This window comes from Bos indicus, chromosome 1, assembly GCF_029378745.1.
Source record: "Bos indicus isolate NIAB-ARS_2022 breed Sahiwal x Tharparkar chromosome 1, NIAB-ARS_B.indTharparkar_mat_pri_1.0, whole genome shotgun sequence".
NCBI classification, from domain to species: domain Eukaryota; kingdom Metazoa; phylum Chordata; class Mammalia; order Artiodactyla; family Bovidae; genus Bos; species Bos indicus.
In genome coordinates this window covers 2,675,840-2,702,504 of record NC_091760.1, presented here as the reverse complement: position 1 = coordinate 2,702,504, position 26,665 = coordinate 2,675,840, and the positions used below count along the sequence as shown (strand labels likewise).

General features: G+C 40.6%; 1 protein-coding gene across 2 annotated transcripts; it reads right to left on the bottom strand.

Annotated features, from left to right (window-relative positions):
* GART (phosphoribosylglycinamide formyltransferase, phosphoribosylglycinamide synthetase, phosphoribosylaminoimidazole synthetase) lies at positions 1 to 26,665 on the bottom strand. Of its 2 annotated transcripts, none has more exons than XM_070784742.1 (22): positions 26,644 to 26,665; positions 23,368 to 23,553; positions 22,190 to 22,285; positions 21,538 to 21,712; positions 18,182 to 18,293; positions 17,144 to 17,212; positions 16,516 to 16,641; positions 15,351 to 15,438; positions 14,776 to 14,861; positions 14,443 to 14,611; positions 11,245 to 11,476; positions 9,271 to 9,365; positions 8,867 to 8,976; positions 8,326 to 8,524; positions 7,032 to 7,283; positions 6,587 to 6,739; positions 4,377 to 4,583; positions 3,154 to 3,291; positions 2,030 to 2,160; positions 1,647 to 1,788; positions 874 to 989; positions 1 to 791 (listed from the first exon to the last, which is right to left on the bottom strand). In XM_070784742.1, exons 2-22 carry the CDS (start codon positions 23,510 to 23,512, stop codon positions 600 to 602), a joined length of 3,033 nt encoding a protein of 1,010 aa, XP_070640843.1. In that variant the 5' UTR covers positions 23,513 to 23,553; positions 26,644 to 26,665; the 3' UTR covers positions 1 to 599. The 2 variants fall into 2 exon arrangements, with proteins under 2 accessions (XP_070640843.1, XP_019828197.2); XM_019972638.2 differs by lacking the exon at positions 26,644 to 26,665 and adding an exon at positions 26,236 to 26,375.

Sequence of the window (26,665 nt, the reverse complement as noted above, 5' to 3'; positions counted from 1 at the left end):
TGCTTTTTAGACAGAAGACTGTTTAATCCATAACACTGTGGAATCTGTACATGTTATGAAAAACAGAAAATTACTATTGCAATAATTAAATAACATTAAAAAAAAAAAATAAACGCTTTACTGGTCTGAGTAGATTGCCTTGTATCCTCCCAAACTGTGAAGCTGAAATCTGGGTATTATAGAAATCGTCAATTATTACAGGAAAGTGTAATGATTCTTCAAAGCACAGAGAACACTATCCCTCAATGGGAACTACCCAGAAATTTTATGATAACAACTTATGATCAGAATAAATCGAGAAGTCTCAATTCAAATTAGTACAGATATACAATATGAGGACAAGATACTAACTTTTTAGACTTGTTAGCTCTTTGAAAAAGAAAAGACTAAGTTTTGGTATAATACTTGGCTGAAAGTAAAAGGAATTCTGAAGGCCTAGTTTGATTATGAACAAGAAGGCCCCAGACAGGTAAAACCTGAAAGACCACTGGAGGCAACACACAGATGTCTCACACATCTTTTAGGTGGAGTCCAGGATAAAAGTCCCCCTGCAGCACCTACAATGCTCTCAGCTGTCTCCATTCCCGGGGGATGACGCTTCAGTCCTCTGTGACCCAACAGATTCTGCCATTTTCTCCAAGCCGTACAGCTCCACTGGCCACCAGCTGGAGGGCTGAGGGAAATATTTTATGTTCTGCTAATTTTACTCTCTCAGATAGAGTTTCAACAGTGTCACCCCTCTTCACTGGAACGGCTTCCTGTAAGATAATTTGACCGGCATCTACATCTTCCTGGAAAAGAAAGCAGAAGTTTTGAACGTTACCTCTGGCAAGTGCAACTGACATTCAAATACTAATCACGAGCCATACTCACAGCTACAAAGTGCACGGTGCACCCGGTGACTGTGACCCCAGCATCCAGGACTTGTTCATGGGCATTTGAACCCTTAAACGAAGGGAGCAAGGATGGGTGGATATTGAGCATTTTCCCTGGAAATTAATTAAAATGTGGTCAGAATCTGGAATATACACTTTCCTGTCTAGAATCAGGAGTCAACATGAGCAAGCTTTCTCTAGGTTGGGTGTTTTCATTGTCAAAGACAGAAATGAGGAAAAGTGAAATACCCGTTTTCATCCAAGGAGGCCCTGGGAGCAGCAGGTTTCTGCCTTGCACATATGAAGACACAATGAGGGACTCTGAACAGGTGCCGGCAGTAACTCAAAGCTGGATGGGAAGGGGTCTACTCTGGCTTATAGGGCTCTTGACATTAACAGCGGATCCTGTGAAATCTGACAATAGTACCTTCTTTGCCATTTTCTGGCAGTGGTTCACACTTCTAAACAAGGAAAAAAGTCTCCTCCCAGTATTTATCCAGAAGATGAAATTATATTTGTATTAATGTGAAAGCAATCTAAGCTATCTTAGAAAACATAATTATAGCACACCAAAGAAAACTGATGAAGAAGGATAAGAAGTCATCACTGGGTCATTCTCTGGGCTAAAGGCAAAGGAAATTCAATTATTATGTATGTCAAAATAAAATGTCATAGTAGATCTCTCATGCCTGGAATGGTTTGGTAAATTAACCACCCTAGAGTCATTTTCAGTTGATTTCTCAATGTGGTATCAAACAGTTTTTTACTTACCATTCCATTTTCTGACGAAGGGGCCAGACAAAATTCTCATGAATCCTGCAAGACAGACTATGTCTGTGGAGAACTCTTCAAGGACTTCGTCAATTGCAGTGTCAAATGCTGCACGATTTTTATATAATTTATGATTAATTACCTAGAAGAGAAATGGGTAAGTACCATCTGTCTCCAACAAATTAACCAAAAATAATTTAAAATCCAACCTATAAATAGACTACATTGACCATCTGAAGACAAATGTGATATCAAGAATGAAGGAATGAACCAGAATGGAAAGGCAAGCCTAGTAGCTACCCCAAATCCAGATGTCTTAAGAACATTTAGGGGCAGATTATGAGCTTGAATAATCTGTAAAGATACTTTTCAAAGTAACTTACTCTCGTGGGAATCCCGGCTTTTTCTGCTTTATCTAAGCCAGCCACTGCAGCTTTGTTGGAGATCACAATGACAATGTGTGCCAAGCTACTTGGCTCCCTAGTGCTGTCTATGAGAGCTTGGAGGTTCGATCCTGAAAAAAGGCAAAAAAACACAGGTGAAGGCATACTTCTTTAAAAGGTTTACATACTTCAAATAGGGAATGGTCAAGGTTTTTGAATAAAAATGTCTTGGTAAAGATTGGCAAAATATGTGAAGCTTTTACATTTCCTTCCTCTTGGAATAATGGATTAGTATCTCATGAAAACATAAGCACAAAATATGATTGAGCATAGCAGTAGAAACAGTTCAACACATGTTAAAACTGAAGGATGAGGAACAAGCTGCTTAATTAAACAAGAAAAAAACCCGAACACTTTCAAGAAGAATAAACCACTATGACTGACCTCTTACAATCATTTTGCTTTACCATCAACTCGGGTCTAAAGTATACTGAAACCTTAAAATAGACTTGTAAAGCATTTATATTTCTGATAATGTAATTTAAAGAAAGAATCTGATATGTACTTATGAACCTACTGTATTTACAAGAATGTTCATAGCAAAGTCACTTAAAACAGTGGTGGGAACTGCTGGGTGGTCCAGCGGTCAGGACTCTGTCCACTTACTGCCAAAGGCCTGGGTTCAACCCCATAAGCCAAAAAATCGTGCTGTATCCATCCATATGAGAGAAAACAATGCTCTTATTACTTTACCCCTCTGCCCACAAGAGGCAAATGAAAATTTTGTACTAAATTACTGTTGACAATTAAAAAAAGCCTCAACTGTCTTAAGACTTTTCAACTATAAAGCTACAATTGAAAAGTTACAATTTGCATTTTATCTAGAAAAGCTTCTCTCTCTTCAACCATCTTCCCAACACCCTCTAATTTTCCTTTAGAAGCTGTCTAAAATGCCTGAGAAAAGTGGAAGGACTGAGGATGCAGAATAGCTAACATTCCTTAACAATCCTCAGCCCTATTCTACTAACAGTGTTCTCACAGTTGGAGGTTTTTTTAGGGGGAAGAACGGGAGAAAACGAAGAGCATATCTACAGCTCTGTAGTAAAGAGGGAGCCATGTCTCACCTGTCCCAGAAATTAAGACAGCTACTCTTGCCTTTTTTGGTTGAACAGAGAAATGATTTCTCAGGGTTCCATTCTCCAATACTGATCCATTTATTTGCATGGTTTCAATCAGATGCTCGACTTTCACACGAGGAGAACCTTTGGTGCAAATGTACTCAATAAGTAAATCAAGAACAACTTTGAATTAACAGTAATATGGAAAGAGAAGTGTTTTAAAAACACTTTAGAACGCTGTTATTTTATTCTCAAAATATGCACGATTAAAACAAATAGTAAGTTTGTTTTACTTATCATTACTCACTCATAGAAACTTTCTGAAGGCGGACACTGCCCACTTCAACTAAAAGCTACAGCACTGTAGATAAAGTGGATATGTTAGTGCCTGCCAGTGTTCTCTCCCTTCTCCTGTAAATCTTCCATCCACACTAGTGCTATGACCTCTCAGCTTCAAGGGTAGGCATGTGAACAAGCAAGACCATTCAAAGGTTTGATATAGGATGTTGAGAAAGAGAGGGCCTCTCTTAGTGCAATGTGAGTTGAAGGATGTGGGCTCAAGACATCTTATGGGTATTTGGAGAGCCTGCCTGAAAATGAAACCTACACAGTAAAGGAATGAAAGGCAAAATTAGCAAGTCTTGACATCTCTGTTAGAGAATCTGAATGGGTTTTCTGCCATTCTGCCAATTTCTAGTGCTTCTAACAGAGTTTCGGGTAATACAGGCTCATCAGGGTGCTTGCTCACTGCTCCTCGAATTGAGTTGTGCCACAAAGCAGAGCCTGACCCAAGTCCTCACGTGAGAGATTGCTCTGGGAAGTGACAGGGGATGGTGATGGGGAAGACTCATACTGAGTGTGCTATTCAGCTGGTCACCGCAGTGGGCAACTTGGGCTTGATCCTAGGGACCCTCAAAGGAGGCATGTAGACAGACTGTGCCTAGAACCGCTCCCTCCTTCTGTTTCTCAAGTGGGTGCTGACTCATTATCTCTCACCCCACTGATCAAGGGTTGCTTCCTGCAGGGTGTGGTTGTGCGTGTGACTGCTACACACAGGGGTTAGACCCTGAGGCAGAAATGAAGAGACGCGTGGTATTACTGGCTGGGATGTTTCCACGTGACAGCTGTGTAAAGATAGTTGCCATAGCAATGGGTAGGCAGAGCTCCTAAGGCAGGGCACAGTTATATTGAAGGTTATAGATCTAAGAGCCACTGAAGGAAGAGGTTACCCTCGGGACATGCAACCACTCTGCCGATCACGCAGGCTTCTTCCTGGTGCTGCTCAATATCCTGCAGAGTCTGCTTCACCAGGTCCTCTGATACCACGAGGGCAGCCCCAATCCCACAGTTAAATGTTCTGGCCATCTCCTCTTCAGAGAGGTGGCCTTCCTGCTGTAACCATGAGAAGATCCTGGGGACCCTCCAGGTCTGGGCATCTAAAAACAGGCAAGAATTGTTCCTTAATCTACTGTTGACCCAAAGTATAAAAGCATGCACATTTACAAAATTATGGAAATTAAAACCAGGACAGCTATTTTATATAAGGAGAAACTACTAACTGGCCTTTCAGAAGCTTTCTGGGGATCCATCTGTACTAAGGCATTAAGAACACTTTTGTGTCACACTTGGCCAATATTCACAATTGAGCAAATTTTTGCTCAATTAGTTTTGTGCTGCATTAACTAACTAGATCCTTAGAAATTCCCTGATGAAAGAGATGCTCTAATGGGGCTGAATTCCAGTAAAGGCTGGCATACTATCCTCTGAGAATGTCTAGTTGGATCTTAGCGATGACCAAAACACACCCTAAGTTTGATGCAAAACTAGTGGCTTATATACAGACTTAGAGGAAATACAGCTACTACTGTAGAAAACTTATGCTATATAGAAAGTTTAAGAGCAATACTCTGCCCCTCTGCATTTATTTTAAAATTTAGGGAACCCCCTGTCAGTCCAGTGATTAGGACGTGCCAGGTTCAATTCCTGTTAAAGGAACTAAGATCATGCAAATTGTGCAGTGGGGCCAAAAAATAAAACAAAAACAACAAACAAGCTAGACTTAGGTCTGTTTAAAAACTTTTTTTTTTTTTTGGCCCCACTGCATGGCTTGCAGGATCTGAGTTCCTGGACCAGGGACTGAAATGAGGCCACCACAGTGAAGTGCTGACTCATAACCACTGGATCACCAGGGAATTCCCAACCAATAAGTTTCTTGAAACAGCAATCTTCACTTATTGTCTCTGTATCTCTGCTATCATCCCTTGTGCCAATAATCTGGGGGGTGGAATCTACCCTCTCAAGTTGCTTTTTGACATTGCTAACCAGTGTCATGTTGAAAACCTTGCTTGGAATTGATACGTTCACATGGTTTACTCCCTGATTCAGACTGTTTTAACTTCCCACAGAAATACTGCAATGAACATGTCAAAGACTTAAAACACTGCATTCTCATTCTCTATTCAAATCTACTCTTCTCCTTTCTATGCATGTTCCCACCTATGCACCCACTAAACCAGAAACCTGGGACTTCTTTTTTCATGCTAAGTACACAATGATTCTTCTGTCTCTCTTCACAATGCCTTGGTTTGGGTCCTCTTTATCCCGCACATGGACTATTTAATAACTACCACTTCCCTTTCCCTCCCAGCAAGTTCCTGATTCTATCTTGACAGAGCTTAAGCTTACCAACCCTCTGGAGAATCTGCTTAGAAAATTTCATCTGATATAAGTCAATTACAGGGCTGTATGCCTTATATGTGGGAGAAGGCAATGGCACCCCACTCCAGTACTCTTGCCTGGAAAATCCCATGGGCGAAGGAGCCTGGTAGGCTGCAGTCCATGGGGTCGTGAAGAGTCAGACACGACTGAGCGACTTCCCTTTCACTTTTCACTTTCATGCATTGGAGAAGGAAATGGCAACCCACTCCAGTGTTCTTGCCTGGAGAGTCCCAGGGAGGGGGGAGCCTGGTGGGCTGCCGTCTATGGGGTCACACAGAGTCGGACATGACTGAAGTGACTTAGTAGTAGTATGCCTTATATGTAGGACTTCCCTTATGGCTCAGACGGTAAAGCATCTGCCTAAAATGCAGGAAACCTGGGTTCGATCCCTGGGTGGGGAAGATCCCCTGGAGAAGGAAATGGCAACCCACCCTTGCCTGGAAAATCCCATGGACGGAGGAGCGTGGTAGGTTACAGTCCATGCAGTCGCAGAGTCAGACATGACTGAGCAACTTCACTTGGTCTATGCCTTATAAACATGGCCAATGAAGTGAAAAGATATGGTAAAGGGTCAGTCCTATTTTTTCCACAAGAAGTCCAAATGATGAATAATTTCTGGGTATAATCCTATATGTATTTAAACTACCCAAAGAGTTTCCTTCCATAATGTATTTTTTCTTCTAATAGTTTTCTGAGCAAAATTTCCTTTTAGTGATCTTACCTAAATTCACCCCCAATTTCTGAGGGAGGACTCTGGGGATGTTTTCCAGTAATCCTCCACCAGTAATATGTGCAACGGCCTTAACACGTCCTGAACGCAGGACAGGTAACAGTGAGCGGCTGTAGATTTTGGTTGGGGTTAGAAGTAAGTCACCTGTATATTGGGAAGATAAGATAAAAACTTAAGTCTATGAAATGAAACCAAAGCATACATAAAAAATAATTCTGAAACAGAGGAGGACTGTGACCCTGCCAGATACACCTGTTCTATAATGTCTAAGCAGCCAAACCACAGCCTAAGTATTAAGAGTACTTAGTATTAAGAGTACTTTAGTACTTAATACTCTTAGTATTAAGAGTACTTTAAGTAATGAAATCAGCCTAACCCTAGTGACTGGCTGCTCAGACATTTCCAAGTAGGAGAGTTTAAACGTGAGCGTGTGTACCTAAGGTCTGGTCACCACAGCCACCAGGTGCTGGAGAAGAGTACTCGAGAGAAGATTTTGCTACAATTTTCCTCACAAGGCTGAATCCGTTGCTGTGAAGACCAGATGAAGCGATTCCAATAACAGCGTCTCCTTCCGTGATTCTTTCCAGTTGAGGAAGTTTCTGATCCCGCTCCATGGCGCCAACGGCAAAACCAGCTAGATCATACTCTCCAGGAGGGTACATGTCAGGCATCTCTGCCGTTTCACCTCCTGGCAGGAAGAGAAAACAAGAACAAAGAAATCACTGAATGTTTATACACCTGTCTAGGAAGTAGTGACTGACACCAGCTACTCTTCAAAAGGACAATTAAATGGAAGCTGTATTCTGCAAACATTCAGTAAAATGTTCTCTAAGGGCCATCTAACAGAACTCTCAACCAAGCATGATTTCAGGGGAAATAGCACTAATTTCCACAAAGGGTGAATATAGCCTCCAAACATCGTTATTTTTACAGAATGAATGCTCAGTCGGACGTAACGCCATTTCTCTAGCAGTTTAGTTTCAGAAATGCTTTCACCTACATTTGATCTTTACAATCACCTCATGTTCCAATAATGGTACAGGCTTAGAAGAGTGATTTAATCAGGTCTGCCTAACTCTAAATGCCCTGGCCTAATAAATACATCAAGTTCACATTACCACCATATCCCATAAAGACAGGGTCTAGGCAGGCAGATTTAAATCAGGAATGGTTCTAAAAGATGGTTGAAAGGCAATTTTGGCTTTTGGGATAGGCCTGTCCACAGAAATGGGGATGTAAAAAAGGTAGTTTTGTTCTCTGGTCAACCTACAAATTTATCTTGTTAAAACCCTCACGTATGTACTCCTGCAATAGTTCTATAAACCTTGGGTACATTTTATCCTTAGTGTCATTTCTGTGGGAAATGAAGGCTTAAATTAAAGAGTCAGAATGCCAGGAACTGACCTGCCTCTGCTGCAGGGCCGTAAGGAGGAAACAAGTCCCTGCCCTGTCTGTCCGGGAGGCCACTGAGAGACATGGGAGTCAAACAGGGGCCAAGGGTCAGGGGGGAAGACAAGCCCTGGCTGATGGTGTTGAAGTGTGAGTCTGACCCTCGAGGGGAGGGTTTGGGGGCACCGAGGTTTAAATTTTCCTTAGCTGGTGCTGTCTGTATTTTGTTTGCCTCATCGTGTGGCACACAGTTTGTCTTGCTGGCTATACTAGTCACCAATCAGGCTTATACGCAGGGCTGAAACGCGGTGAGGGTGTGTGATTAAAATGGAAGTGCATACCGAGGAGAGCACATCCAGCCTTTTTACAAGCTTTGGCGATCCCAGTGATAACAGCTTCAGTAGTACGGAGGTCAAGTTTTCCACAGGAAAAGTAATCGAGGAAAAAGAGGGGCTCTGCTCCTTGTGCCAGAATGTCATTTACACACATCGCAACCAAATCCTGACCAATGGTGTCATGTTTACTGCACTGCTGGGCAATCTACCGAAGGGTATAAACATCCGCATTAGACAGTAAGTTCCAAACTGTATCTTGTCAATTATCAGAGAAGGCTAACAAATAATGACTTTTGGCTAGTGCTGTGAACACCTAAAGACAAAAGAACACTAAATTTTGATAAGCTACTTGGTCCAGAATTATTCTCTTTTGTCCCAGATATACTCTCAAAGACACTGCGTTATTAGAAACATGTAGCCATTGTAGCAAAACAATATTTGGTATGGTTCTCTTTAGTGCATATATGTCAAGAGGAGAAAGATATTTGATACACAGTAAATTCATATCTTTCACAAAAGGCCTTTACTCACATAAGTGTCTGATTACCTTCAGTTTCGTCCCAACGCCATCTGTTCCACAAGCCAGAAGAGGATCAGTGAAACCAGCTGCTTTCAAATCAAAAAGACCAGCAAAACCTCCAAGATCAACATCACAGCCTGTTGGAGAGAAAATTTGTTTCTTGCTGCATTTCAACAGCAAAGGACTGATCAAGAAAGCAGATATTGAAGGGGCAGACACATCCTTTTGAGTTTAAGATTAGGGATATGAAATGCTTTCCCTACTATTAGAGGTAAGAAAGCAGAAGACTATGAGTTTGGCTTAAAGAGGACAAGACTTACAGCAACTTGGCATTAGTCTGGAACATTTTCTTCAGTTATCTACGAAGCCCCAAATCAATATACACTGTTTGTCATGGTTGATGAACTAGCAAAGGACAGGATCTGACTTACCTGGTCTGGAGGTGGCCTTCGCTAAAGGTTTAATTTTCTGGACCAGCATATTACCAGCTGCAATGTCTACCCCAGATTCCTTGTAAGTCAGGCCCCTAAAAAGTTCAAAAAATAAACTAAGACATCACCAGGGAAAATTTTAACCTTAAATTATTATTTAAAGCAGAAGATATTCATTAGGCATTTTTCAGATCCCCTAATGTACTTGGCCCCATCCAGAGATTTTAATTTGGCTGGTCTAGGGCAGGTCCTAGGAATTGAAATATGTTTAAACAACCTCCCCAGTTGATAATCACTATTTGGAACTACTTCTCTAACTTGTCTATTTCTTCCAGAAGTATCTGTCAGAAGCAGGTAAATAAATCAACATTTGGCCACAACCTTTCTCTATTCAATTTTGGTATGGGAAGGAAAGAGTACCAAAACTGAGTCAAAAAAGTGAAAATTATGATGGTAAGAACTCTAGAAAGAAATCCCTTAATAATGAAACTGAGCTCTTACTGCAGTAATAGAGAACTGTATCAGTTTTCTTATAAAGACTGTAAGAAATGATTTTAAAAACTCAAAAACAACAACAACAACAAAAAAACCCCCACACCAAAACCCCACCGAAACCAGGTAATGATATTCAATGCATCATTTCCATCTTTGTAATAGTGCCAACAAGCTAGAGCATTCCATTTAGTGCTCATTTGCTCAGTCCTGTCTGACTCTTTGCAACACCATGGACTGTAGCCCACTAGGCTCCTCTGTCCGTGGAATTCTCCAGGCAAAAACACTAGAGTGGGTTGCCACTTCCTTCTCCAGAGGATCTTCCTGACCCAGGGATTGAAAGTGTCTTCTATGTCTCCTGCACTGTAGGCAGATTTTCTACCCACTGAGCCATTGGGGAAGCCCAGTCATGTTAAATGGCACTGTGACTTTGGTGATCTAGCCTTACAAAAACAACACTGGCCTAGTGGGATTCAGGGATATCGAAAGAAATACCTCTAGTTTTATTAGAAACAAGATGCCAGGGAACAAACAGATTTGAGACTTTTGGCGGCTAACTACAAAAAAGTTGGCAGTCCAGGGTCACACTAGGATAGGAAATGAAGTTCTACTGATTAGAAATTTCAATAGGATCTAATTTCTTTTTTTTAAATGTGGATTATTTTTAAAGTCATTATTGAATTTGTTACAATACTGCTTCTGTTTTTTGTTTTTGTTTTTTGGCCACAAGGCATGTGGGGTCTTGGCTTCCTGATCAGGGATCAACCCTGTACACCCTCCTGCACTGGAAGGTGACTTCTCAACTGCTGGACCACCAAGGAAAGCCCAGAATCTACTCATTTTAAAAGTTAAAAAAACAAAATTTTAGCATGTTACTCGCATTTTGTCCTAAAACAAGTATTTCTCATACATGAACTCAATGAACATACTATGATAAGATCAAGACACCCACATCAGCAGTTAATAGTTTATTCATATTTTACAAAGGAATAGCTATATATGACAATAAGTGAAGTTATAAATACACTTCAGTAATATAAATGCAATGACCAAATGAAGTGGTAAAATTTATAGTATAATCAAAGCTGTAAAGATAACCAATATTTACATCTCAAATTCTTTTGACAAAATCAGGATAACTAAGATATATAACAGTAATACGTAAATATATGATAAATCAAGGAATAAAAATCCCTTCCCCTATTTTTCTTGAATAATTGACAGCTTATTGCATACACCTAAAATGTAGAATGTGAAAAAAACCTTTTAACAGCACATTTCAAATATGAGCTACCACGAAGTTTTTTCCATTTCATTTGAATATAACTAATACTTTTGATTCAGACTAAATGCAAATCAAAACTGGACCAGTTTCAGAGTTCAAAATACAGAATGCCTTTGTTCAGGTTCAGTGGAGTTTTCTACATCACCATCTCTGCCAGTTTTAAAGCTGTGCTATGATCACCTGGGTCAGAAGTTTACCTGGGCTGCTGGAGGAAAGCTATGGCTCGAAAGCCGATGTCTTTCCTATAAACAGCTCCCTCAAACTTTATGGCGGCAAGTCCTTTCCTGGCTTCTTCAAGAGCTGAGATGAGATTTTCCCTGATGGCCGTGACAGTAAGGACCCTACCCCCGTTAGTCACCACCTTGCCATCTTTTAGGGCAGTGCCTGCTTGGAACACCTCCAGTCCTAAAGCCTGAGCCTCAGGAAACCCTGTAAGAGAAAGCATATTTGATACACCAATTACAGTAATAATATTATACACTGTGGCTTATTCGAGAGGGTTTTTTAAAAGTAAAATCTTTATTTCATTTAAATGAATCTTCACAAGAATCCTAACAGAAAGGAATTATGTGATATAACAGTAAATTGAACCTTCCTTCTAACAACAGCCTGTTCTGCTCTAGGGTGACAACTGTATTACACTAAAGCTTTTTATCATAGATCTCATGTAAAAATGATTATTTCAATAAAGGGAAAAAAAAAGGCAAGCTCTGAAAAGTTTGGTACTAGAAGTCAGTTATTTTCTCCTGAAAAGTAAAAAACTTAAACATCAATGAATAAATCCTGATCACTTTTTACTTTAGAGGTAAAGAATTTTTTTGCTTTACCACAGCCAACTAGATAAGGTTGCTTTTCCTTTTTAAATATTACTAAACTATATTTTCTAAATTATGCAGTGGGCAATTCATACAAAGATAACCTCTTAATTAAAAAAAATTTTTATATCCTCAGTTTGTCCTTTTCCTTTTCTCTTTAGCACTGTATTTGGTAATGTTAAATTTTTTCTGTATCAATTAAAAAAAAAGTTTTTTAAAAAAATTGAAGTACAGTGGTTTATAATATCTTCTCTTGGTGTTTCTATAAGATAGGGGCATTTAGTCATAGATACCCAAATATTTGGTGGTATCAGTTAAGTTCAGTCGCTCAGTCGTGTCCCGCTCTTTGCGACCCCATGAATCACAGCATGCCAAGCCTCCCTGTCCATCACCGACTCCTGGAGTTTACCCAAACCCATGTCCACCGAGTTGGTGATGTCATCCATCCATCTCATCCTCTGTTGTCCCCTTCTCCTCCTGCCCCCAATCCTTCCCAACATTAGGGTCTTTTCCAATGAGTCAACTCTTTGCACAACTCCAAAGTACTAGAGTTTCAGCTTTAGCATCAGTCCTTCCAATGAACACCCAGGACTGATCTCCTTTAGGATGGACTAGTTGGATCTTGCAGTCCAAGGGACTCTCAAGAGTCTTCTCCAACACCACAGTTCAAAAGCATCAATTCTTAGGGGCTCAGCTTTCTTCAGCATCTCACTGTCACATCTATAAGCCTTGACTAGACGGACCTTTGTTGGAAAGTAATGTCTCTGCTTTTAAATATGCTATCTAGGTTGGTCACAACCTTCCCTTCCAAGGAGTAAGCGTCTTTTAATTTCATGGCTGCAATCACCATCTGCAGTGATTTTGGAGCCCAAAAAAATGAAGTCTGACACTGTTTCCACTATTTCTCCATCTATTTGCCATGAAGTGATGGGACCAGATGCCATGATCTTAGTTTTCTGAATGTGGAGCTTTAAGCCAACTTTGTCAGTCTCCTCTTTCAATTTCATCTAGAGGCTCTTTAGTTCCTCTTCACTTTCTGCCATAAGGGTGGTGGTGTCTGCATATGTGAGGTTATTGATAATTTCTCCCAGCAATCTTGATTCCAGCTTGTGCTTCTTCCAGCCCAGCGTTTCTCATGATGTACTCTGCATAGAAGTTAAATAAGCAGGGTGACAATATACAGCCTTGATATACTCCTTTTCCTATTTGGAACCAGTCTGTTGTTCAACGTCCAGTTCTAACTGTTGCTGCCTGACCTGGTGGTATCAGTAGCATCTAATATTGGGGCATCAGAAACTATTACACTTGTCACTAAAACTTTAGGGAAATTTTACCAATACAATGACCTTGATTCTATTCCTTCCCTTTCTTTGTTTTAAAAGGCAATCAGTTCCTAACTGCCCAGTTACCATGTGTGGTATTTATAGGGCAATGGACTTCCTGTCTGGGTAAGACAGTAAATAGGGTGTCTGGAACTTATTTACCATTTTAAAACACTGAGTTAAAAAACAAACAAACAAACAAAACAAAACACTGAGTTATATATAAATTGGTTACAATCATTTAACTACTGATAGATGCCTCACCTCCTATAAAGAGAAACAAAAGAGAAGGCTATAGTTCTGAAACTACTTTAATTCTGCCATCAAAGTGACTATGGGTATACTGCAAACTGGGGGAGGGGTTAATCTGTGATCAGAGATCATATCCTGAAATCTGAAATTTATATTTCAAATTTACAACATCCTTGATACAGCATATTAAAAAGCAGAGACATTACTTTGTCAACAAAGGTCCGTCTAGTCAAGGCTATGGTTTTTCCAGTAGTCACATATGGATGTGAGAGTTGGACTATAAAGAAAGCTGAGCACCGAACAATTGATGTTTTTGAACTGTAGTGCTGGAAAAGACTCTTGAGAGTCCCCTGGACTGCAAGGAAATCCAATCAGTCCATCCTAAAGGAAATCAGTCCTGAATATTCATTGGAAGGACTGATGTTGAAGCTGAAACTCCAATACTTTGGCCACCTCATGCAAAGAGCTGACTCATTTGAAAAGACCCTAAGATTGAAGGCAGAAGGGGATGACAGAGGATGAGATGGTTGGATGGCATCACTGACTCAATGGACATGAGTTTGGGTAAACTCTGCAAGTTGGTGGTGGACAGGGAGGCCAGGCGTGCTGCGGTTCAAGGGGTTGCAAAGAGTTGGACAACACTGAGCGAATGAACTGACCTGAACCTATGTAGTTTAAACTTATGTTCCTCTGACTCATATATTCCTATTATCTTACTGGCTCTCAGAGGATGGACAAGAAAGGCAGGACTGGGTGATTCTCCGTAAACTTGGCTAGGCCCATGTAAGTCTTCATTGTGCAGAAAGGGAAATGGATAGCAGTTCCTAAATACAGCAATTTTAGGTATCTGGACACCCATATCCAAGCAATAAGCAACAGAGTTATGTTAAGAACCCCTGAAAAGATACTGATGGCCTCACACCCTTACAGGGAGCTTTCCATGGGACAAAGGCCTACTGCGGTACTGTTCACATTGTCTCCCAACCTTGCATTCCCTGATGTTCACCTGTTATCTCTACACCCTTGGTGTAGTCTCCTGGATAACCTTTACTTGCCATGACCACAGTTACGGCAGCACAGTTGTCCAGCCAAACAGGCAGAGAAGTGCAGAGCAAGCCATCTAAGATAGACTGAATCACTTCATAAAGATCACTTTTAAGAAGTGGGAGGATCACCTGGAAAACACACAATCAGTATGACAACTGAGAGAAATTTCAATTCTCCTGGGACATTTTATTCACTGAAATATCAGAATTTGCATTATATTTCTCAAAGGTAATAATTATTTCAAGGCTGAAAAATCCTAAGATTAAAATAGCACGCATCTTTTTTTACTCACTTGGCACTCTGGATCACCGAAACGGCAATTAAATTCCAGAACTTTGGGGCCGTTCTTGGTCAGCATTATACCAGCATAGAGGACACCTTCATTAAAAAAGAAAAAAAAAATCGTTAATGCAGACATTGTACTGTGACTCGGAGAAGGCAATGGCACCCCACTCCAGTACTCTTGCCTGGAAAATCCCATGGATGGAGGAGCCTGGTAGGCTGCAGTCCATGGGGTCGCTAAGAGTCAGACACGACTGGGCAACTTCACTTTCACTTTTCACTTTCATGCATGGGGGAAGGAAATGGCAACCCACTCCAGTGTTCTTGCCTGGAGAATCCCAGGGATGGCGGAGCCTGGTGGGCTGCCATCTATGGGGTCACACAAAGTTGGACACGACTGAAGCGACTTAGTGGCAGCGGCGGCGGCGGGTATTTTGACTATGAAATTTAGAATATAGACTCAAGGTTTTGGAATGACCATAACCAATGTTACAACAATGGTCAATAAAAAAGTCGTTTAAAAAAAGAGAAAATGCTGTAAACTTCCTCCATGAATCATGTCCACAATGACATCCATGTGCTTACCTGTGTATGGCATACCCTCCTCCTGCATGCCATCCACTGTCCTCTGAAGAATATTATTTTTAATTTTTAGCAACAAATCCTTAGAAACCTGGGGAATACAGAGAAATATTTAAATGTAATTGGTATTAAACTAAAAAAGTCCTCACCCACATTGAGGCTCCTTTGTATACTTCCAATATAGTCTGCATACCTCATAAGCCTGTAAGTTGAAAATCTAGAGTTTATAAAATTACAAAAATTAGAGCTAGAGTTAGTTCTTATATTAAAATCATTTTCACCAAATGGTAGTTTTAATACATAGAGTCTAAAGTAAACCATGTTTGTTTTTTAATCTTTTAGTTAAGAAAAATATCGAAAGGGCACCATGTTATCAGCACAATTTTAACTATCATCAGTGAAAGGAAATGAGAGTTTCTAAGTGCTATTTTTTTAAGTGCTATTTATAATATACTCAATGCAGATTTCGGAGAAGGCAATGGCACCCCACTCCCGTACTCTTGCCTGGAAAATCACATGGACGGAGGAGCCTGGTGGGCTGCAATCCATGGGGTCGCTAAGAGTCAGACACGACTGAGCGACTTCACTTTCACTTTTCACTTTCATGTATTGGAGAAGGAAATGGCAACCCACTCCAGTGTTCTTGCCTGGAGAATCCCAGGGACGGGGGAGCCTGGTGGGCTGCCGTCTATAGGGTCGCACAGAGTCGGACACGACTGAACCAACTTAGCAGCAGCAGCAATGCAGATTTTTCATAAAACTGTCCAGGAATTGTGTGGAAACATACTTTATCCATTATAGTAGAAAGAGAAGAAGAAATGATAGTCTGACTTGCTTCTTGATGTAACACACCCACTCTTACTAAGCACTTATTGTTGGGCCCTGGATATCCAAAAGATGCATAATTAATTCCAGATTATAACTGGCTCAAGGGGTAAAAACAGGGTGTAGAAAGGAGGGGCTGGAAGGATCTGTTTAATCCACAAAGTTAGTTTCACAAAGGCTTTTAGAAAAGTTTAGTCCCAAAGTGAGGCCATAAAAGATATTTTTCATTTATCAGGAAAACCAATTTGCTGATTCGTAATGTCATTTACAGGAAAAAAACAAAAACAAACTTGAAAAAGTAAAAATGTCAAAGAGTTCTTTGCAAAGACCAAATGATGGCTACCTGAGGGGCTGGACAATAGGCTCCCATTCCTCCCGTGTTGGGGCCCTCATCGCCCTCCAGCAATCGCTTATGGTCCTGTGCTGGGGGCATGGGGGCCACAGTCCGTCCATCAGTGAAGCACAGACACTGCAGAAAAAACAAACAGTCCACTTAACCTTCCATGCCAAAAAGTTAAAAAAAAAAAAAATTTCATAAGCAGAACTATACATACCTTAACTCCAGTTAGATTTTTTTTTTTAAGTAAAATGATTTAAAACATAAATAACTTTCCTAGATCAAGTATCAAAAGATTTTGTATATTCAATTCGGAAGGATCTATAATTTTTGAGCTAGGTTGGTCAAGGGGCAGGTCAAGCTACTCCCTAAAGTAAAATAGTTCAACCTTCCCCCTCTTTAGATAATGTGTGATATAAGTCCAGTTCCCCTACTGATACACTAGGGGTGATTAAAAGAAGATAAATTACTTTTTCATTTGTATCCAAAATACTAAACACATACAAATTCCTTTGTATTGCTCAGTTTATGCTCTTGGTTGAAGCAACCAGAACAAATCAAGCCTTTTTTGGGGATCATAGATCAGATAACACAGCGTATACTCTATACAAGTTCAAAAGATGGATATACATACAGACACCTCTTCTCCTTCAAGAAGTTCTTCAATGACAACTGTTTCTCCTGCTTCTCCGAAAGCTTTACCCTTATTGGAGATAAAATACAAAGAGAAACTATAAGCTTTCATTACTTATTTAATCAGCTGCTTCATTTTGCACCATTTCTATAATGAACCAATGCACTAGTTTATAATTTCTCTTTCCCTTTCTGAAAGCCACATAGGAACATATGAATGTCTCCTATTTTTAAAGTGGCAGTGATGTAGAGTTAGCACTGGTACAGAAGAAATGAATACATCATTAGAACCCTCCTGGGTAGCCTCCTTTCCAGGTTCAGTAAAGCAACAGAAAAACAGATGTTTTCATCATCACTTCTTCACTCTTATTTCCGATTACAATTATATTTGGTTATAGTAATTATACCGTAGTGTCTGTGAAAGCAGATTTCCAAAAGATGGAGAAACCCAAAACAACCAAGATGGATCATAAAAGCAAAACATTAGGGGCTTCCCTGGTGGTCCAGTGATTGGGAATCCACTTGCTAGTATGGGGGTCCCGAGTTCAATACCTGGTCTCGGAGAGTTCTGCATGATGCAGAGTAGCTAAGTCCCCCGTGCATAACTACTGAGCCTGTGTGCTGCAACTGCTGAAGCCCATGTGCCTGGAGTCTGCACTCCGCAGCAGGAGAGGCCACCACAGTGAGAGGCCGGGGCACCACAGTGAGGAGTGGCCACCTGTCAGCCTGCGGTCAAAGCCTGTGCATGGCAGTGAGACCCAGCACAGCCAAAAATACTTTTTTTTCATTAAAAAAAAGCAAAATATATTAAAATAAAAAGCAATATATATTAACATTGTTTCACTTTTCTTAGACTTGAGACTCCAAGAACAGATACTTGTTTTTACAGAGATGGATTATAATACATAGTATTATAAACAGTAACTACTACCCATTTTCCTCATCTTGAGGATAAGAATTTGTAAGTATTTGAAAAATTGGGAGTAGTTATCCAGTGTGACTAGAAAATTATGAAAGTTTTTCAAAAGGATCAACTTACCTGCATAATCTCTCTGACAGCTTCACAGGCCTCCTCTTTGCTCTTGGCAACAATTACCCCTTTCCCAGCTGCAAGACCACTGGCCTTCACAACCAAAGCAGGGAAGTCTGCACTGTGAAGACAGAGGAAGTTTCAGTATTCAGTAAATCCTTACGATTCAAAAGTTTAAAATACTTTCAGATTTTGTGATGATATGCTATAGCAACAACTAAAAAGCAGAAAAAAACTAAAAACAACTAAAAAAACAGCTAACACCATTTTGATGCACCTCTTATCAGGATTCTTTTCTTCTGTATTCCTCTGTAGTTGCCTGTGATCAGACGTTACATACGATTTTGCTTTTCTCACCTACCCTGAGAGCATACCAACAAATCTTTGGGAGAAGAAATAGCAGCAGTATAGCATGGGTAAGGAAAGATCTTTAAGATACAAAGTAGTGAATCATGGACCAGTATAAGCACGGATACATAACTGCTCCAAGTACACGTCAGAAACTGTTGTTGGTAGTTTTTTCTGTTGAGTAGACCTGGAGACCCAGGAGACTTACAGAAAGTAACTACATTGTTACGTCCAAGGAATCTGGCTACTAGAAAACGATAAACTTCAACGTAGAATAAAGAATAAATAAGAATAACTAAAACGAAAACTATGGATAGGAGGTTCGTGACATTGTACAGGAGGCAGGGATCAAGACCATCCCCAAGAAAAAGAAATGCAAAAAGGCAAAATGGTTGTCTGAGGAGGCCTGAAAAGAGAAGCGAAAGGCAAAAGAGAAAAGGAAAGATATACCCACTTGAATGCAGAGTTCCAAAGAACAGCAAGGAGACATAAGCCTTCCTCACTGATCAATGCAAAGAAATAGAGGAAAACAATAGAATGGGAAAGACTAGAGATCTCTTCAAGAAAATTAGAGATACTAAGGGAACATTTCATGTAAAGGTGGGCACAATAAAGGACAGAAATGGTATGGACCTAACAGAAGCAGAAGATATTAAGAAGAGGTGGCAAGAATACGCAAAAGAACTACACAAAAAAGATCTTCACGACCCAGATAATCACGATGGTGTCATCACTCACCTAGAGCCAGACATCCTGGAATGCAAAGTCAAGTGGGTCTTAGGAAGCATCATTATGAATAAAACTAGTAGAGGTGATGGAATTCCAGTTAAGCTATTCCAAATCTTGAAAGATGATGCTGTCAAAGTTCTGGACTCAATATGCCAGCAAATTTGGAAAACTCTGCAGTGGCCAAAGAACTCGAAAAGATCAGTTTCCATCCAAATCCCAAAGAAAGGCAATGCCAAAGAATGTGCAAACTACCACACAATTGCACTCATCTCACACGCTAGCAAAGTAATGCTCAAAATTCTCCAAGCCAGGCTTCAACAGTAGGTGAACTGTGAACTTCTAGATGTTCAAGCTGGATTTAGAAAAGGCAGAGGAACCAGAGATCAAATTGCCAACATTTGCTGGATCACTGAAAAAGCCAGAGAGTTCCAGAAAAACGTTTGCTTTATTGACTATGCCAAAGCCTTTGAGTGTGCAGATCACAACAAACTGTGGAAAATTCTGAAAGAGATGGGAATACCAGACCACCCGACCTGCCTCTTGAGAAACTTCTGTGCAGGTCAGGAAGCAACAATTATAAAGTGGATATGGAACAACAGACTGGTTCCAAATCGGGAAAAGAGTACAACAAGGCTGTATATTGTTGCCCTGCTTATTTAACTTATATGCAGAGTAAATCATGAGAAACACTGGGCTGGATGAAGCACAAGCTGGAATCAAGATTGCTGGAAGAAATATCAATAACCTCAGACAAGGAGATGATACCATCCTTATGGCAGAAAGCGAAGAAGAACTAAAAAGCCTCTTAATGAAAAGTGAAAGAGGAGAGTGAAAAAGTTGGCTTAAAACTCAGCATTCAGAAAAAGATCATGGCATTTGGTCCCATCACTTCATGGCAAATAGATGGGAAACACCAGAAACAGGGACAGACTTTATTTTCTTGGGCTCCAAAATCACTGCAGATAGTGACCACAGCCATGAAATTAAAAGACGCTGGCTCCTTGGAAGAAAAGTTATGATCAACCTAGACAGCATATTAAAAAGCAGAGATGTTACTTTGCCAACAAAGGTCCATCTAGTCAAGGCTATGGTTTTTCCAGTGGTCATGGATATGAGAGTTGGACTGCAAAGAAAGCTGAGCGCCAAAGAATTGATGCTTTTGAGCTGTAGTGTTGGAGAAGACTCTTGAGAGTCCCTTGGACTGCAAGGAAATCCAACTAGTCAATCCTAAAGGAAATCAGTCCTGAATGTTCACTGGAAGAACTGATGTTGAAGCTGAAACTCCAATACTTGGGGCACCTGATGCAAAGAACTGACTCATTTGAAAAGACTCTGATGCTGGGAAAATGAAGGCGGGAGGAGAAGGGGTTGACAGGGGATGAGATGGTTGGATGGCATCACCAACTCAACGAACATGAGTATGAGTAAACTCTAGGAGTTGGTGATGGACAGGGAGGCCTGCCGTGCTGCAGTTCACGGGGTTGCAAAGAGTTGGACATGACTGAGCAACTGAACTGAACACAAAAACATACCAAGTAGCTAGATGTGTCAACAAAAAAAAGGCAAAGGCATGTATCTTCGAACATTCACTTATTGCTCATTATTTTCCATAGAATAAAGAACAGGATGTTTAATTTCAAGATTTAGGATTGAACAGTGGTGGCAGAAGGCCAAGTGATGATTCTTCTCTCTAGCTATGAAAAAAAATCCATACCCTTTATGTTGTAAGATGCTGCTGCTAAGTCGCTTCAGTTGTGTCCAACTCTATGTGACCCAATAGATGGCAGCCCACCAGGCTCCCCCGTCCCTGGGATTCTCCAGGCAAGAACACTGGTGTGGGTTGCCATTTCCTTCTCCAATGCAGGAAAGTGAAAAGTGAAAGTGAAGTCGCTCAGTCGTGTCCGACTCCTAGCGACTCCACGGATTGCAGCCTACCAGGCTCCTCCGTCCATGGGATTTTCCAGGCAAGAGTACTGGAGTGGGGTGCCATTGCCTTCTCCAACGTTGTAAGATGCCACTATGTCAATTTGGCTAACAGTGCATGACTACAGAACCAAATGTATCCTTTCCCCCTATAAACTATTCAGCAGAATTGTTAAAAAGCTTATCCTTCTGCAAGGCCACAAGAGTGAATCTCATTTTATTTTGATGTTGGAAAAAGGCAATCTATATTCTATGAGTTTTCCCCTAGAATTACCTTACTATAAACTTGTAACAGTGACTCATACATTCCAATATCATAATAAGATAACAAGATAACTGCCCTTCACAGGCTGTCTTCTATCTACCTCATAATGAAGTCACAGGCTTCTTTAGGTTTAGTGAAAGCTCTCCATCTTGCAGTTGAGATTCCATGTCGGTCCATAAACTCTTTGGCAAATCTCTTGCTGGACTCTAACTGAGCTGCTTGTGCTGTGGGGCCAAAGCACCGAACTCCCACAGAGTTCAGGTTCCCAACAATTCCTAGTGATGAAAATAAGCAGCCTTAGTCAGGTCTGTGCAGGGCCTTTTCATTCTGAAGCATTAGGATTAGACTAAATCTACACTGAGATAAGGCAGATGGCAGAGAATAGGAAACATGAACATTTTTCTTGCTTTCTACAGGATATAACAAAATGCTATTTACACATGAGTCAAGTACAACAAAAATTTATGTGATATTCAAATATATGGACAGAGCAGAATAAAAATAAAATATTTCTCATGGCTGCAAATTTGATCTCTCATTCAAATTTAATCATATTATTATTTATATTATCCAGAGTAGTAATTCTTCGGAGGAAAAAAATCCTAGAATCCATAAATTTCAAGAGAGTGAAAACTTTTCCCAAGGTAATGTTGTATTAGGAAACCTCATCTGTAAAATGTATGAGATTAGATGATCTCCAAGCTCCTGTTGGCACAGTATAAATCGTAACAATAAATAGAAATGAACTTTACCAGCAGCTAGAGGTGCCTCTGGTCCAACAACTACGAATTCAATTTTCTCATCTTTGCAGAACTGCGCAAGGGCAGTATGATCACTGATTGAGATGTCTGTGAAAAGAGAAAAGAAACAAACCCATCTTGTTTATATAAACATACTTTGTTTAAGGTATAATAAGTAAGTGTCTTGCTGAAGTTTAAGTACTATACTCTGGTATGCCAATCAATTGATGATTTTCCTTTAGTGTTGCAGGAGAGTTTCACCATGAGAAATTCAGAGCAGAGTACATTAGGCTAACCAACAAAGCTGAATTCTCTGTTATCACTACAGTGACAGAGAATTGAGGAAGTTTCCCAAGAGCTGTACTCTCCTGACTGTAGCGTTCATATCACTAGTGTTGATTATAAACAAAACAGTGTATCAGAGAATATACTCAGAAACTGGCCTTTTAAATGTCTTTCATTCAAGATTTACTAAAAATTACTATGTGCTAGATAACTGTCCTAGTCACTGAGTTAAGACATACACACAAATAGGGTCCCTACACTTAGGATGCTTTTATTTCACTATGGGAATACTGGGTTATGACTATCCAAGCAAACTAATAAAGTTAGGCAAATCTGATGTGAAGTAAATTGGGAGGCTATTTCTAACTCAGCCAGGCAGGGGCTCTTTGTGCAAAGATGTTTAAGCTAAGAATAGAACGGTGATTTTATGACCTTCCTCACTTTCCCAACCTACCAATGAGGTAAATCTTCTTTCTCGACGAAGTTCTAAGTAGTACTGGGATCAACCACATACTGAGCATGAGCTGGTTTTATAGGCACTCTTCCACTTCACTGTATCTGGGCCACCATTCCTAATCTGGTTGAAGTCTCAAATTACTCTGCACAATTTTTCATTCCCCAAAATACATAGCCAAACACCTTGAATCTGTATTAGGTACTGCTTTGTGACTTTCTTATTAGACATGTTTTAAAGGTTTAAACTAATTTAAGGTAAGGAAGCGCTATACTCTGAACAACAGGATACCTTAAATTTATAACATATGGCAACTATTCAAATTACCACATACATTTTTGGGTTAAGCAAAGCATTCAAATCTGAACAGCAATTGACTATTACAAAGAACAGATGTGGTTGACAGTTTATCATTTACAATTGTTCACTTTTACTTAAAAAAAGTCATTACCAGTATTTGAAATCTTCTCAGAGCAGGCAGTGCCTGCATTTCCTGGGGTAACCAACACTTGTTTGACATGAGTAGACTGTGCAAGTTTCCAGGCCAGCGTGTGTTCTCGTCCTCCATTGCCAATGACAAGTACTCGGGCTGCCATTGCGCTATCTGCAAAGCAGGAATTCAGCAGGAAGATGAAAGCTGCAGAAAGAAAACCACAGTTGACCGTTTTAAACTGGGATTCATAATTTAAGAAATATGACTGTACTCTTAAGGATTAGCGTGGTACTTTAGAAATAAGGCAGACTGGCCTAGAGAGCTTGATTTAAAAAAAAACAAAAACTACCAACAATCACCCTTTCTAGAGCTTCACTTTTAGAAGATTTAATAACCATCAAACCTCAGTTAAAAATGAGTCTTAATGTTGTTCCAGTGGTTAAGAATCCATCTTCCAATGCAGGCGACATGGGTTTGATCCCTGGCCAGGGAACTAAGACACCACATGCCGTGTAGCTGGCGTGCACAATATACTACTGTGCTGCAGCTGAGTGCCACAGCTAGAGAGAAGCCTGTGCACCACAAAGAAGACCCAATGCAGCCAAATAAATAAATAAATTCTGATGGCCATATAGTCTCTGTTGCAATTACTGAACTTTGCCATTGTAGCACAAAGAGCAGCCTTGGACAAGAGACAAATGTGGCCTGGCTATGCTCAGCAAAAACTTATACAAAACAGGCATGGGCTGTAGTCATAGTTTGCCTATTTCTGCTCTAAGCAACAAGAAGCTGTAAGAGGTTTATACAGAATTAAGTGTGGCTAGGTTTCAGTAAAACTTTATTTATGGATATAGCAATTTGAATTTTGCATAACTGTCATAGAAATATCATTCCCCCCCCCGCCACCATTTAACAACATAAAAATTATTCTTATTTAGTGAGCTGTACAAAAACAGGTAGTAGGAAGGATTGGTACCAAGAGCTATAGTCTGCTGATCCCCATTTAAGAAGCTGGTGCAGGGCTTCCCTGGTGGTGTAGCGGTGAAGACTCTACCTGCCAATGCAGGAGACACAGGTTGGATCCCTAGTATGGGAAGATCCCACATGCCTTGGAGCATTGGTTGTATGTGTGTCACAACTACTGAGCTAGCATCCTAGAGCCTGGGAGCACTTCTGGGCCCCCTCACCCTAGAGCCCCTGCTCCAAAACAAGGGAAGCCACCATGATGAAAGGCCCATGCACTACAACAAAGAGTAGACCCTGCTCTCTGCAACTAGAGAAAGCAAAAGCAAAAAAGATCCAGTGCAGCCAAAAATACAAATAAGTAAATAAATCTTTTTTTTTTAAGTGCAATATGCTGGCAAAGGGACTTCCCTGGTGGTCCAGTGGTTAAAAATCTGCCTTCCAATGCAGGGGATGTGCGTTCCATTCCTGGTTGGGGAACGGAAGATCCCACGTGCCAAAGGGCAGCTAAGCCCATGGGATGCAGCAGCCCCCTCCTCCCAAAGGAAATTGGTGGAGAAGGCAAAAATCAAATTTAAACACCTCTCACTTAGTTCTGGCATCTGATGCTGAGCAGGATGGGTAACTATCTCTCCGCTCAAGTTAGCATGTGACCTTGGTTAAGCTCTTACTGTCTGCAATTCAATTTCTATGCATCTTACAAGGTGGAATTAAGAATGTGCCTTATGAGGCATAGTAAGAATTGAAATGCCATTTATTTTTAAGTAATTATTACAAGTGCATACACTCAGTAGTAAAAGAATGCTAACATGCTACATTTGATTACTTTTGTCTAAACTGATGCTTCAGGGATAGAAATTCTAGAAAGCCAAAAGAGTGAATAATCTGTCATATTTGTCATATTCATTTACTAATTTTCAGAAGACATCTAATTAGAATGCAAACTGGTAACAGGAAAAACTGAAATCAGTTACTTATGAAATACTAGGAATACATATTTAAAGAAAAATCTAAATTGATAATATAAAAACACTTCTTGAGCACTTCTTGCCAGATGCTACTCTAAAAGCTTTTAATTTTAAAATTCTATGAGGCAGATAGGATTACTATCCACTTTTCTGATAAACATATCTGAGGTTCAGTTAGGTTAAGTAACTTGCTGCAGGTCACACAGATCAGAGGGTGAGATTCCAACAGAAGCAATTTTGCTTCAGATACAATTGAAAATATGAAGAAGAAAAAAATTTACTAAGTTATCTCAGAAAGGAAAATGGTTAATGGAAAACATAGAGTTGCCATGTGTATTGAAATATTTGAAATAAATATACCTTTAAATCTAGAGAAGACATTAGTGTGAATTACAGGGGCAGTGAGAGGATTATCGCCATAGATCTCTGAAATAGTTTTAGGACTCAAGACTGAGGGAATGTACATCCAGGAGAGGCTAGGAGCCCTTCAGTCAGAAGACCTGGGATTGGGTTAAGACTTACTAGCTGGGAAACCTGGAGGGACTTAACCTTCTTGGGCCTCAGTCGTCTGAATGGATAACATAACAGAGAAAAGCCATTTCAAAAGACTTGGTGAATAACACAACATAGAAACCAACTGCAAAATGGGATTAAGTAACTTGCTAGAGACAAAGAACGGAATTAACAAGAAAATATGCAATTCTGGTGCATGACATAAAAAAAAGCATAAAGGTACAAAAAGGGCCCTGACACCTAAAGCAGAGAAAATGACAGACCCGTTGTAAACCTCAGTTAAAACTGAAAAAGCACATGCCCAACCTTCACCCATGGTATGTGGAAACGAGATGACAATTCCTACAGCCAAACCGGTTCAGATAGTTTCATCTCATGCCTGAGAGTAAATCCGCCAAACCAAACCGTAAAGCAACTTTACTGAGAGGCATAGGAAACTCACCCGGCGATCCAGGGGGGACCTTGGGGATGGCGCGTAGACCTTCGCCGAGCGCTCTGGATCGGAACGCACGCCACGCGCGCCGGAAGTTGGGCGCGCGGAATCCGGCGCGCACACCCCTCCCATCCCGCCCTCGACTGGCTTCGCCTCCCCATTGGCTGGCGCGGCCCGTGGTCCCCACCCCGTGGTAATCAAGAACGATTCCCTCTCGCTCTCGGGCGCGGCCTGAACCTCCCCTCCCGAGCAAATCTCTTAAGCCTTACTCGTTTACAGTGTTTAATTTTGTGGTACCAGGTGCCACGTAAAATCTATTCTCCCCCTCCAGAACCTCCTGAGCTCTGAGGGTGGGGAGCGCCAAAATGCTAAACCCATGTTCAGCTGCTTGTGTGTTGCTTAGGAATCAGAACTGACCGGCTACTGTGCAAAAGTCTCG